The following is a 12789-nucleotide window of genomic DNA, read 5'->3' as shown; positions in this document are numbered from 1 at the left end:
GTGAGACAAATTGAATATGATTTGGCATGCGTGTGTTGTTGAACTTCAAGCCTCTCTCTCTCTGAAAAAATGCAGACTATTTTGTTTGAAAGCGCAGATGATTTACCGCGGCAATTTACTTCGCGCCCCCGCCAGTCCTTCACACGTCAATCACACCAACGACTCTCATCAGTTTCGCTACCAGGCCAGGTGCGCCTTGCGCTCGGATGAGGCTGCGCGATTGGCGTGAATGGGGCTTTTCAACTGTTTGATATACGATAACGACACGAGTTGCGGAGGCTCTACACAATTAATTGTTTTTGTAGCCTACCTAAACGCACTTTTAACATGAGCCATATGTTAAAATGAGAGGATCAGACATGCCTATTCGGATAAATAATTTTAAAAAATGATTAAGATTATTTATGATTATTGTTAAGAATGTGGTGATACATCAATTTCACAGTTACAATGCCTGATTATTGTTTATTGGGCTGGTAGGCCTATATTATTCTACTTCGGTAATAAACATTGATATCGTAATCCTAATTATCATATTGAGGCATGCATAATAATATGTAGCGCATCTGAAATAATCTGAGATCCCGTCTCCGGTTCTAGGTTAGGGGTTTGTGCCTGGAGGAAGCGCAGTATTCAGTGCTGACTGAAGTTTCCTGTCTAACAGACTGGAGCTGTCTCCAGGCAAGCGTTTGAGAGGAGAGGGAAGGTAAGGAAGAGAGAGTTTGAGTGAGGTATGGTCATGGCTGATGATATCCAAAGTTTCTCAACTGAATTTTCTGCAACAGCTGACAAATCGGGAGTTTGGAAAGTTTAAAAACGTCTTTGGTCACTTTGTAAAGAGCCGAGCTGCAACTGTCAAACCTCTGTAAGCGCTCGGAAAGTTGCACCCGAGACAAAGACTGTTCTGGGGACTGCCCTTAGAGCTCGAACTTACATCTGCGCTGCACTGACAGGCGGAGGAACGGTACAGACTGAACTAGTGTCGCCGAAGGGGTTCGCTTTAAAAGGAGAAAAAACTTATCGGATAAAGTCCTAAATCCACTTTTGCATCGACAAATGCGCTAAAACTATTCCATTAAGGACTTTATGGAGACGAGAAGAAGAGTTGTGGTGTCTTCGAGACGCGAAAGTTAGATAAGAGGAGAGCAGAAGTGGAGTGGAGATCACCGGAGAGTGAGAGGAGAGTCTACCTGAAAAAGGGGTCAGATAATGAATTAGCGAACACGGAGTGACCTGTGTCCCACTCCCAGCCAAAACTAAGTAAGTGGATTTGGGAGTTCTTGTCCATCTCCTTGCCTTTTGCTTTGTTATAAATGGAGTTTGAACAGGACCCACAGGGTTGAGTCGGGCTGGCTTAGGGTGAGCATGCATGGACTCGTTAGGTAAACATAATGTGAAGATGCCTCAGTTTAACACAGCTGTGTACACTGGAGGACTTTGTCAACGTCATCAAGTTTTGTAACATATTTCAATGTTTTATAATAGCTTAAGTCATTAAAAGTTTGATAACATTTCGATTTTATTATCATATCACCTTTGTAGGATGCACATATTTCAGATGCAATTGAGATAATATGCTACTGTAACTGTAAAGCCATCTCAGATGACTAAAAGTGCAGAAGCCCACTGAATAGATATCATTTTGTTGACCATGGTGAAATCAATTATGGCCAAGAATTTTCTAGAATGATTCCAGATATTCATGACTCATGAGAAAGGAGAAGTGGAGATTTGTGTCACATGAGAGTACAATACAGGAAATATGAATAGCCTATGTGAATGGCTGATAGGCTGTGCTATATATTGAGCTGTGTCAGAGGCCTTGCGTGTGTGTTGCATGAGGAGTGTGAGGGTGCGGAGGCACAGCTGTCCTACAGAGGTGGTCACGCACATGCAGCTGAGCTGGCACTCTCAAATCCCTCCAAGTTGGCTAACTGCTGAACTTTATACATTGTTAGGATTCTGAAACATTTTCAACATTCTGAAGAAAGGGTCATTTATGAGATGTAAATACTCAGTACAAACACTGCATGCATTGCTGTGCTGAGCATGATCTATGATTGGTGTGTTTAGCATGATCTATGATTGGTGTGCTGAGCATGATCTATGATTGGTGTGCTGAGCATGATCTATGATTGGTGTGCTGAGCATGATCTATGATTGGTGTGCTGAGCATGATCTATGATTGGTGTGCTGATTGATCTATGATTGGTGTGCTGAGCATGATCTATGATTGGTGTGCTGAGCATGATCTATGATTGGTGTGCTGAGCATGATCTATGATTGGTGCATGATCTATGATTGGTGTGCTGAGCATGATCTATGATTGGTGTGCTGAGGATGATCTATGATTGGTGTGCTGAGCATGATCTATGATTGGTGTGCTGAGCATGATCTATGATTGGTGTGCTGAGCATGATCTATGATTGGTGTGCTGAGGATGATCTATGATTGGTGTGCTGAGCATGATCTATGATTGGTGTACTGAGCATGATCTATGATTGGTGTGCTGAGCATGATCTATGATTGGTGTGCAGAGCATGATCTACTGTTTTTGTTTTGTAACACTAGAGACAAAACGTGCCATCTGAGAGTGGATGTAGGTTTTCTGACTATATCTCCATTTAAATGTCTCAGGCTTGACTCCTGTTCCCCCAGCCCCAGTGAGCCAATGGATGTGGAGAGGGGCCCTCCTGTCAGCTCACCTGAGCCCCCTGATGATGGGGACCCATGTCCCCCCACGGACAACCCAGTCCCCACCCCCAGTCCAACCCCCACCCCCACCACAGGTGAGTGATCTGTAGTGTCATTTACAGTACTCCAGGTCTAAGGGAAGGTAATGTCACTGCACGATGCTAAGCTTCTTTGAAAAGTGCCATCCTGTACATAAGGACAGAGCAGGAAATAAGGAGGCCCCATTCAAATACTATAAACATGTATCCTTCCTTGGAGTCTGAAAGAGAAGAGGATGCCACATCAGATAACTGAGATGCATTGTCAATTGTGCAGTACTACATGCACATGCAATGTTTGCCTGTGTGTTTGTGATTGTGTGTGTGTGATGAGTTGGAACATGCCTGTCTAAGTGGAGGGGGGACGTGATTACCATCAACAGTGATTGTCTGGATGTTGAAAGGCCTCTGCTATGGTTTGGAGTGTGGTTGTGTGTGAACTTAACTAAGACAGGTAGATGAGCGGCATGTGCGAGTGTGGTTGTGTGCGTGTATGCATGCGCATGTGTGTGTATATGGCATGCATTCATTGATGTGAGAGAGAGAAAAAGAGAGAGGGAGAGAGAAAAAGAGAGCAAGAAAGAGATACATACAATCACAAGAAGACTGAGAATAATCCCTGTCAGAGTGAGGGGCTGGTGTGTGTATACTGTATGTGTGTGTGTCTGTATTACACAGTCCTGTGTGGCTCACTCCTTAGAGCATGGCACTTGCAATGCCAGGGTTGTGGGTTTGATTCCCATGGAGGACAAGTATGAAAATGCATGTACTGTAAGTTGCTCTGGATAAGAGAATTTGGCAACTGCTAAATTACGTGTTCATGTATTATGTGTGTTTCGTAATGAGAGAGAAGGCTTCTTCACTCATGTGATCCCTGAAAGGGGGATGGTTGTGTGTGTTGCCCTAAGTAATGTCTTAGTGGAGTAGACATAGACAGTCTGTACAGTAGGTGAAGATTCTCCCTTCTTGGGCACCTAACTAAGCTCACAGTCAAACCAACAGTAAGCTACATCACATGCAGCATTATGGGTGATATAAGGGACAGGCCTGAGAGCCTGGAATTCCAAACCCAGGAATAAGTCACCTGGGAATTTTGGGAATGGCAGTTCTCGTTGTCTTCTGAAGCGTGACAAAGAGTCTGATTGGTCATGGTGAGATTCATTGACGGGTGTGTGTCTATGTTTTTATTGGCTAGAATTGTCTTCATTTGTTTCATCTCTATTTGCATCCAAAGTCTCCAGGAAGTCCTGGTAAGAGTACAGAGCTGTTTAAGATAGAGGGAGGTGTGGTTAGGAGTTAGGGAAGTGAAATGGGATGTCAAGTGGTTTGTTGCCATGGGAACCCGCCACAAAAATCCTCTGTGGTGGGAGGAGACTTCTACAGGGCAAGTCTCGACCCAGAACATTAGGATCTAGATTTTAGAAGAACACAATAACATACGAACATGTGGATGCATGTGTGTCTGTCTACCACACACATGCACAAGCGCACACACCACACCACACACCTCCGAAGCTTTGTGACTAATCATCAGAAATGTAAGTTGGCCAGTATTTCCCAAACTATGGGTCACGACCCTATGTGGGGTCGCCTGATTTGAAAATGGGGTCACGAGTGAGAATCAAATATCGAATACAAGTTGTGCTTGGTTCATAGACCCTTGTTACGTCAGAAACCTCAGGTAGCCGCTAGAAGCTGTTGTAATAAACAGAGTGGTTTCTGTTTTCTTCCTACAAATGTCGCTCTATCTTTTGAACGGTTAAGCTACACAGTATTATGACCCCATCACTGAAAGATAAGACTCGCAGGAACTGAGAAAAACATGACAAAATAAACATTTGGCCATAAAGAAAAAGTCTGTCTTCTGTTTCCCTCAAGCTGCGTAGTTCATTAGAACAGAGAGGACCAGACACTAAATCAGACGAGGGCAAAAAGAGCATCATCAATGATGATCTGTTCTACACAGAAAAAGGGGGTGGGTTGATTTGGGAGGATGGGTATGAGTTTAGGTGGTTGAGGAAGAGGAGGGGATGAGAGTGGGGAATGAGGACTGGCTTCACTGCCACAGAGGGTAACAAGGACCTGCTTTCATCACTTACCTGCCCCCCACACCCTCCCAGAATACCAGACCAGCACTGGGCCCGTATCAGAAGAGGAGATCACACACATGGCCCATTGAGTTCTGCTACCTGAGTTGGTACCACAGGGATGTGTGTTTGTGTCGAGTGGTTCTGACTTCTTATTTGGTCTAGCTTCATCTGCAGCAGTGCTGTGCTCTGCCCAAAATGTATTTTCTCTCTCTGTGCATCTACCCAGAGGTCTGATGGCATAGGAGGTAATGTGCTTGCCCTGTACAGGTAACTGCATGATTTCTGGTTCAAGGCCTGCTATCCTGCTATTCCCCAGCTACTCCCCCTCTATCACTACATACCCGGGAATGTTGATAGAACTCTCTCTCTCTCTGCCTCTCTCTCTCTCTCCCTCTCTCTCTCTCTCTCTCCCTCCCTCTCTCTCCCTCTCTCGCTCTCTCTCTCTGCCTCTCTCTCTCTCTCTGCCTCTCTCTCTCTGCCTCTCTCTCTCTCATTCTAAATACAACCAACTGTTCTCTCTCTCTTTCTCTCTCTCTCTCTCATTCTAAATACAACCAACTGTTCTCTCATTCTAAATACAACCAACTCTTCTATGTCTCTCTCTCTCTCATTCTAAATATTCAACCATGGGAAACTGTATCAAGTAAGGTAAACAATAAAAATTAACAGTAGACATCACACCAGAAGTTTCAAAACAATAAAGACATTGAAAATGTCTCAGTGTTTTTCTCGAATTTGAAAGGACACAAGATAAAATAAATCATAGATATGGGTTGTATTTCTCTCTCATTCTAAATACAACCAACTGTATCCTTTGTGGATCTGTGTAATCTGAGGGAAATATGTCTCCTAATATGGTCATACATTGGGCAGGAGGTTAGGAAGTCTCAGTTTCTCATTCTAAATACAACCAATGTCTCTCTTTCTATGCTATCTCTCTCTGTCTTTCCTTAATTTTGGGTCTCTGTCTCTCTCTGTCTCTAGTTTCTCTGTTAATTCTTTCTCTCTGTCTCTCTCTGTCTCTCTCTGTCTCTCTCTGTCTCTCTCTCTCTCTCTCTGCCTCTCTCTGCCTCTCTCTGCCTCTCTCTGCCTCTCTCTCTCTCTCTCTCGCTGTCTCTCTCTCTCATTCTAAATACAACCAACTCTCATTCTAAATACAGCCAACTGTATCTCTCTCTCTCTCTCTCATTCTAAATACAACCAACTGTATCGTCTCTCTCTGTCTCTCTCTGCCTCGCTCTCTCTCTCTCTCTGTCTCTCTCTCTCTGCCTCTCTCTGTCTCTCTCTCTCGCTGTCTCTCTCTCTCTCTCATTCTAAATACAACCAACTGTTCTCTCTCTCGCTTTCTCTTTCTCTCTCTCTCATTCTAAATACAACCAACTGTATCCTCTCTCTCTCTCTCTCTCTCTCTCCTCTCTCTCTCTCTCATTCTAAATACAACCAACTCTCTCTGTCTCTCTCTGTCTGTCTCTCTCTGTCTCTCTCTCTCGCTGTCTCTCTCTCTCTCTCATTCTAAATACAACCAACTGTTCTCTCTCTCTCTCTCTCTCTCTCTCTCTCTCTCTCATTCTAAATACAACCAACTGTATCCTGTCTCTCTCTCTGCCTCTCTCTCTCTCTCTCTCTCTGCCTCTCTCTCTCTCTCTCATTCTAAATACAACCAACTGTATCCTGTCTCTCTCTCTGCCTCTCTCTCTCTGCCTCTGCCTCTCTCTCTCTTCCCCCCCATTCCACATCCTATCTGTATTTTTCTCCTCTCTATAGCTCTTAAAACCGTGTGTGTGATGTGTAATTTGCTTTCTTTCACTGATGGAAAAAATGTTGGTGCAGTTTGAGGCATTTTTACGACAAAGTTGAACTCTGAAAAAGTATGGGAATTTGTTTTCCCAACCTCTCCAACTCTGATACACATTTGGCTCTCACTGAACTGGCCTACTGTAGCTGCTGGCCTAGAGAATGCAGGAAAGCACGGATGCAGAGGCTGTACTGCTCCTTAACCATGGCTGGTCCTTGGAGTGAAGATAATCTAGACATTGTTCTCCCCTACTGGGATGGCAATTGCATGGTCTTTGGATCTATTGGGGCGGTAAGCAAATTGATGTGGGTCTATGGTGTCAGGGAAGGTAGAGGTGATATGATCCTTAACTAGCCTCTCAAAACACTTCGTGATGACAGAAGTGAGTGCTACGGGGCAATAGTCATTTAGTTTACCATGCTTTCTTTGGTGCAGAAACAATGGTGGACATCTTGAAGCAAGTGGGGACAGCAGCCTGGGATAGGGAGAGGATACATTTGAGGATGTGATTAGGGATGTCGTCTGGGCCGGCAGCCTTGCGAGGGTTAAAATGCTTAAATGTCTCACTCACGTCGGCCACGGAAAAGGAGAGTCCTTGGTAGCGGGCCGCGTCAGTGGCACTGTTTTATCCTCAAAGCCAGCGAAGAAGGTGTTTAGCTTGTCTGGAAGTAAGACGTTGGTATCCGCGATGTGGCTGGTCTTCCCTTTGTAGTCTCTGATTGACTGTAGACCCTGCCACATACGTCTCGAGTCTGAGCCATTGAATTGTGACTCCACTTTGTCTCTATCCTGACATTTTGCCTTACTGAGGGAATAACTGCACTGTTTGTATTCGGCCATATTCCCAGTCATCTTGCCATGGTTAAATGCAGTGGTTCCTGCTTTCAGTTTTGCGCAAATGCTGCCATCTATCCATGGTTTCTGATTTGAGTAGGTTTTAATAGTCACAGTGGGTACAACATCTCCTATACACTTCCTGTATTCATCAATGTTATTCTCAGAGGCTACCGGGAACATATCCCACACACACACATGTAATAAGTAATGTAATAAGACAAAAAACATTCTGGCCTAATAATGTAAGAAATGACACAAAAAATAAATAAATACTGCAAAGTTGCTCAGGAGCTAGAAGCAGAGCTGCCATATCTGTCAGCACCATGGTAGCCATATAGAGCTGTGTTGATGTTGAATGTGGAGGTAGTGTCTATGTTAGATGCCTTTCTAATGGTCTCGATACTTCTCTGATGTTGTCTTTGTTTCTTTTTAACGCAGACAAACACTTGGCTGTTGACGACGTCTCCTGGCAATAGTCCAATATCTGGACAGCAAATTCAAATGGCATGAAAGCCAGGAGGCCTAACACACAGACAGACACTCAATGTCTTCTCAATGATGACCTTTGAAACCTCGTTAGCATAAAATTCCTGTTGATTCTGTGTGGCAAACAGAGATGCATGATCTCACAAACGTGTGTGTGTGTGTGTGTGTGTGTGTTTCTAACGTTATTTCCCAGAAGAAGTCTGACACCAAGTAGCACAATTCAATTCCTCTTAGGCCTGTTTAACAGCAGACAGTTTCAGTCTTTAATTAGCTTACACTTCTGCTTCATTCTCTCTAAGCAATAATAATGTGGCTTTCTGGACTCATTCCAGCATTCCTCTTAGAATGCGCTTTTGTGTTGTTTGACTCCTGGCTGGGTTTCAGGGCAGATTAAGCAGCGCTATTTCTCACTGTGTGTGTTTGGGGGGGGGGGGGGGGGGCATTGAGGATATGCCACAGAGGACAGGAGCATATCTCCATGACTAATTGTTTTCCTTTTGTCTTATTAATGTCTTAATTACCCCTGAACCAACCATCACACACACACTCACATTTTTCAGAGGGGGGAACTGGATGTAACGCTATATAACAAAGCTTCATTGACTGGAGGTATTTGGGGTGATCATTGAACATATGGATGGGATGAGAGGCCATACAGTTGAAGATGGAAGTTTACATAAACTTAGGTTGGAGTCATTAAAACTTGTTTTTCTACCACTCCACAAAGTTCTTGTTAACAAACCATAGTATTGGCAAGTCGTTTAGGACATCTACTTTGTGCATGACACAAGTCATTTTTCCAACAATTATTTACCCACGGACTATTTCACTTATAATTCACTGTATTACAATTCCAGTGGGTCAGAAGTTTACATACACTAAGTTGACTTTGCCTTTAAACAGCTTAGAAAATTCCGGAAAATTATGTCATTGCTTTAGAAGCTTCTGATTGGCTAATTGACATAATTTGAGTCAATTGGAGGTGTACCTTTGGCTGTATTTCATCTGTACAAACAATAGTACGCAAGTATAAACACCATGGGACCACACAGCCGTCATACCGCTCAGGAAGGAGACTCGTTCTTTCTCCTGAAGATGAACGTACTTTGGTGTAAAAAGTGTAAATCAATCCCAGAACAACAGCAAAGGACCTTGTGAAGATGCTCGAGGAAACAGGTACAAACGTATCTATATCCACAGTAAAACGAGTCCTATATCGCATAACCTGAAAGGCCGCTCAGCAAGGAAGAAGCCACTGCTCCAAAACTGCCATTAAAAAAGCCAGACTACGGTTTGCAACTGCACATGGGGACAACGATCTTACTTTTTGGAGAAATGTCCTCTGGTCTGATGAAACAAAGATAGAACTGTTTGGCTATAATGACCATAATGGCCATAATGACATCTCAAGACATCAGTCAGGAAGTTAAAGCTTGGTTGCAAATGGGTCTTCCAATTGGACAATGACCCCAAGCATACTTCCAAAGATGTGGCAATATGGCATAAGGGCAACAAAATCAAGGTATTGGAGTGGCCTTCACAAAGCACTGACCTCAATCCTATAGAAATTTGTGGGCAGAACTGAAAAAGCTTTTTCGAGCAAAGAGGCCTACAAACCTGATTCAGTTACACCAGCTCTGTCAGGAGGAATGGGCCAAAATTCACCCAACTTATTGTGGGAAGCTTCCCACAATTTAAAGGCAATGCTACCAAATACTAATTGAGTGTATGTAAACTTCTGACCTACTGGGAATGTGATGAAATAAATAAAAACTGAAGTAAATCATTCTCTCTGCTATTATTCTGACATTTCACATTCTTTTCTTTCAATTTAAAGTTTTATGAAGTTTTCTTGTTTTTCAATCAACCAACAAAACACATTCCAATGAATGTATTTGCAAATTATGGTGGGAAATAAGTATTTGGTCAATAACAAAAGTTTATCTCAATACTTTGTTATATACTCTGTTGGCAATGACAGAGGTCAAACGTTTTCTGTAAGTCTTCACAAGGTTTTCACACACTGTTGCAGTGTGTGAAAGATCTCCTCTAGAGCAGTGATGTTTTGGGGCTGTTGCTGGGCAACACAGACTTTCAACTCCCTCCAAAGATTTTCTATGCGGTTGAGATCTGGAGACTGGGTAGGCCACTCCAGGACCTTGAAATGCTTCTTACGAAGCCACTCCTTCGTTGCCCGGGCAGTGTGTTTGGGATCATTGTCATGCTGAAAGACCCAGCCACGTTTCATCTTCAATGCCCTTGCTGATGGAAGGAGGTTTTCACTCAAAATCCAACGATACATGATCCCATTCATTCTTTCCTTTACACGGATCAGTCGTCCTTGTCCCTTTGCAGAAAAACAGACCCAAAGCATGACGTTTCCACCCCAATGCTTCACAGTAGGTATGGTGTTCTTTGGATGCAACTCAGCATTCTTTGTCCTCCAAACACGACGAGTTGAGTTTTTACCAAAAAGTTATATTTTGGTTTCATCAGACCATATGACATTATCCCAATCTTCTTCTGGATCATCCAAATGCTCTCTAGCAAACTTCAGACGGGCCTGGACATGTACTGGCTTAAGTTGATTTCTTCAAACCAAGCTGCTTACCTATTGCAGATTCAGTCTTCCCAGCCTGGTGCAGGTCTACAATTTTGTTTCTGGTGTCCTTTGACAGCTCTTTAGTCTTGGCCATAGTGGAGTTTGGAGTGTGACTGTTTGAGGTTGTGGACAGGTGTCTTTTATACTGATAACAAGTTCAAACAGGTGCCATTAATACAGGTAACGAGTGGAGGACAGAGGAGCCTCTTAAAGAAGAAGTTACAGGTCTGTGAGAGCCAGAAATCGTGCTTGTTTGTAGGTGACCAAATACTTATTTTCCACCATAATTTGCAAATAAATTCATAAAAATCCTACAATGTGATTTTCTGGATTGTTTTCTCTCATTTTGTCTGTCATAGCTGAAGTGTACCTAAGATGAAAATTACAGGCCTCTCATCTTTTTAAGTGGGAGAACTTGCACAATTGGTGGCTGACTAAAAACTTGTTTGCCCCACTGTATACACATACGTACACATATACATTCACACCCATACACACACACATATCCTACACGTACTCACACAAAAAAATTTAACACACAAAAAACATATATAAAACTTGCAGCAGCACTATCAAGGTTCTTATCAGCTATTTCTCGCCTTCGCTGAGATGATTAGTTAATAATAATTAGTTTTTAGATTTTACAGCACCTTACACAACATGTATCTGCACATTTCCCTAGTCACCCCGTTTACTCTGTCCAGTTTGAAATATAGTTGAGTAGTGGAGACCAGAGTCTATCAAACTTGGGCTGTCTCTTGTGGAGGTCATAAGTGAGCTTTTCAAGAGGGAAAAAGTCAATAATCTGGTCAATCCACATTTTAAATGTAGGAGGGGTATTTGAGGCCCACAATAGAAGAATACATTTCTTAGCAAAGTATGTAATAGTCATAAGCACATTTTCTCTGTCAGTATCAATAAGAAAGTCCTGCTGGGCATTAAGAAGATAGATACACGGGGTCATATCAAACTGTACCTCTAGTATTTTCTGTGCAGCAGTATGTATAGATTGCCAGAAACTGGCAATCTCTCTACAGCTCCAAAATGCATGCATATAGGTTCCACTTTCAGATGTACATCTTTTACAGTTAGGAGACATATGTTTTCATTCTATGGAGTCTCAAAGGAGTGTAATAACATTTTTTACAAAAATGTGTAATTAGAATCTTTCATTTTTACATTAGTAGAGGAGCAGTATACCCTGTTGCAAACTTCCACCCATAACTCATCACTGATAGTCAGACCAAGGTCCTTTTCCCAAATGATTTTCAAAGGAGTAAAGGAGGAGCCTCCTTTCTCAGAAAGGAGTCTATAGATGTAAGCTATTTGTAACGGTCTTCATGCGGTGAAAGAGAGTCGGACCAAAATGCAGCGTGTAGATTGCGATCCATGTTTAATGAACAAACGTAAACACGAATCAAATACAAATACTACAAAACAAAGAACGTAATGAACGTAATGAAAACCAAAACAGCCTATACTTGTGTAAACTAACACAGAGACAGGAACAAGGACACTAAGGACAATCACCCACGAAACACACAAAGAATATGGCTGCCTAAATATGGTTCCCAATCAGAGACAACGATAATCACCTGACTCTGATTGAGAACCGCCTCAGGCAGCCATAGACTAACGCTAGACATCCCACAAAACCCCAGGACAAAAACACACCACAATAACCCATGTCCCACCCTGGCCTGACCGAATAAATGAAGAATAAACATAATATATTTCGACCAGGGCGTGACACTATTTTGCCTTTTAAGGATTGTGCTGTGACAAAAAGGGTTTCAACTTCATTCAACTGAGTTCTAAACCTCCTCTTGGAGGTAAATGAGGAAATTACATGTCTAATTTTAAGATATTTAAAAGAAAAATGGGATTTTGGCACATTGCATTCACAGCAGAGCTCTTGAAAGGATTTGAGTGTAGTGGTTTTCTGATGAAATAGGTCTGAAAAGGTCCTGATTCCTAGAGCCAAAGATTAAAGTTGGCATCCCTCAGGGCTTTTGGCAAGTCTGGGTTGCCTACTATAGGTGAGTGAGAACATACTTGGGAGGAAATGCCCAGGTATTTCTTACAGTCCCTCCACGCTAGTAGGGTGCTGTAAATCACAAAGGTTTTGGCTATGTTGCCCACTTCACTAAAGTTATTAATGAATATAATTGAGCTTAAGGGCAATGAACCACAGGATTGGGCTTCTGTCTGAATCCACGTTGACTCTTGTCTGTTTGTGATCCATGT

The 12789-nt window shown here is 42.7% G+C and overlaps 1 protein-coding gene across 2 annotated transcripts in view; it reads left to right on the top strand.

The window, feature by feature from the left end:
* Positions 1-654: 654 nt before the first annotated feature.
* mdfi (MyoD family inhibitor) overlaps positions 655-12789 on the top strand; it is a 50771-nt gene continuing 38636 nt past the window's right edge. The window contains exons 1-2 of one of the 2 annotated variants that reach the window (XM_064968592.1): positions 655-1260; positions 2659-2789. In XM_064968592.1, coding sequence (XP_064824664.1) covers positions 2672-2789 — 118 coding nt within the window. In that variant the 5' untranslated portion in view covers positions 655-1260; positions 2659-2671. Of the gene's footprint in view, positions 1261-2637; positions 2790-12789 lie in introns of both variants that reach the window. The other variant, XM_064968591.1, reaches the window with a different exon arrangement.

The sequence above is a fragment of the Oncorhynchus masou genome, chromosome 6 (genome assembly GCF_036934945.1).
Source record: "Oncorhynchus masou masou isolate Uvic2021 chromosome 6, UVic_Omas_1.1, whole genome shotgun sequence".
NCBI lineage: Eukaryota > Metazoa > Chordata > Actinopteri > Salmoniformes > Salmonidae > Oncorhynchus > Oncorhynchus masou.
This window is presented reverse-complemented; position numbering and strand designations above follow the sequence as displayed.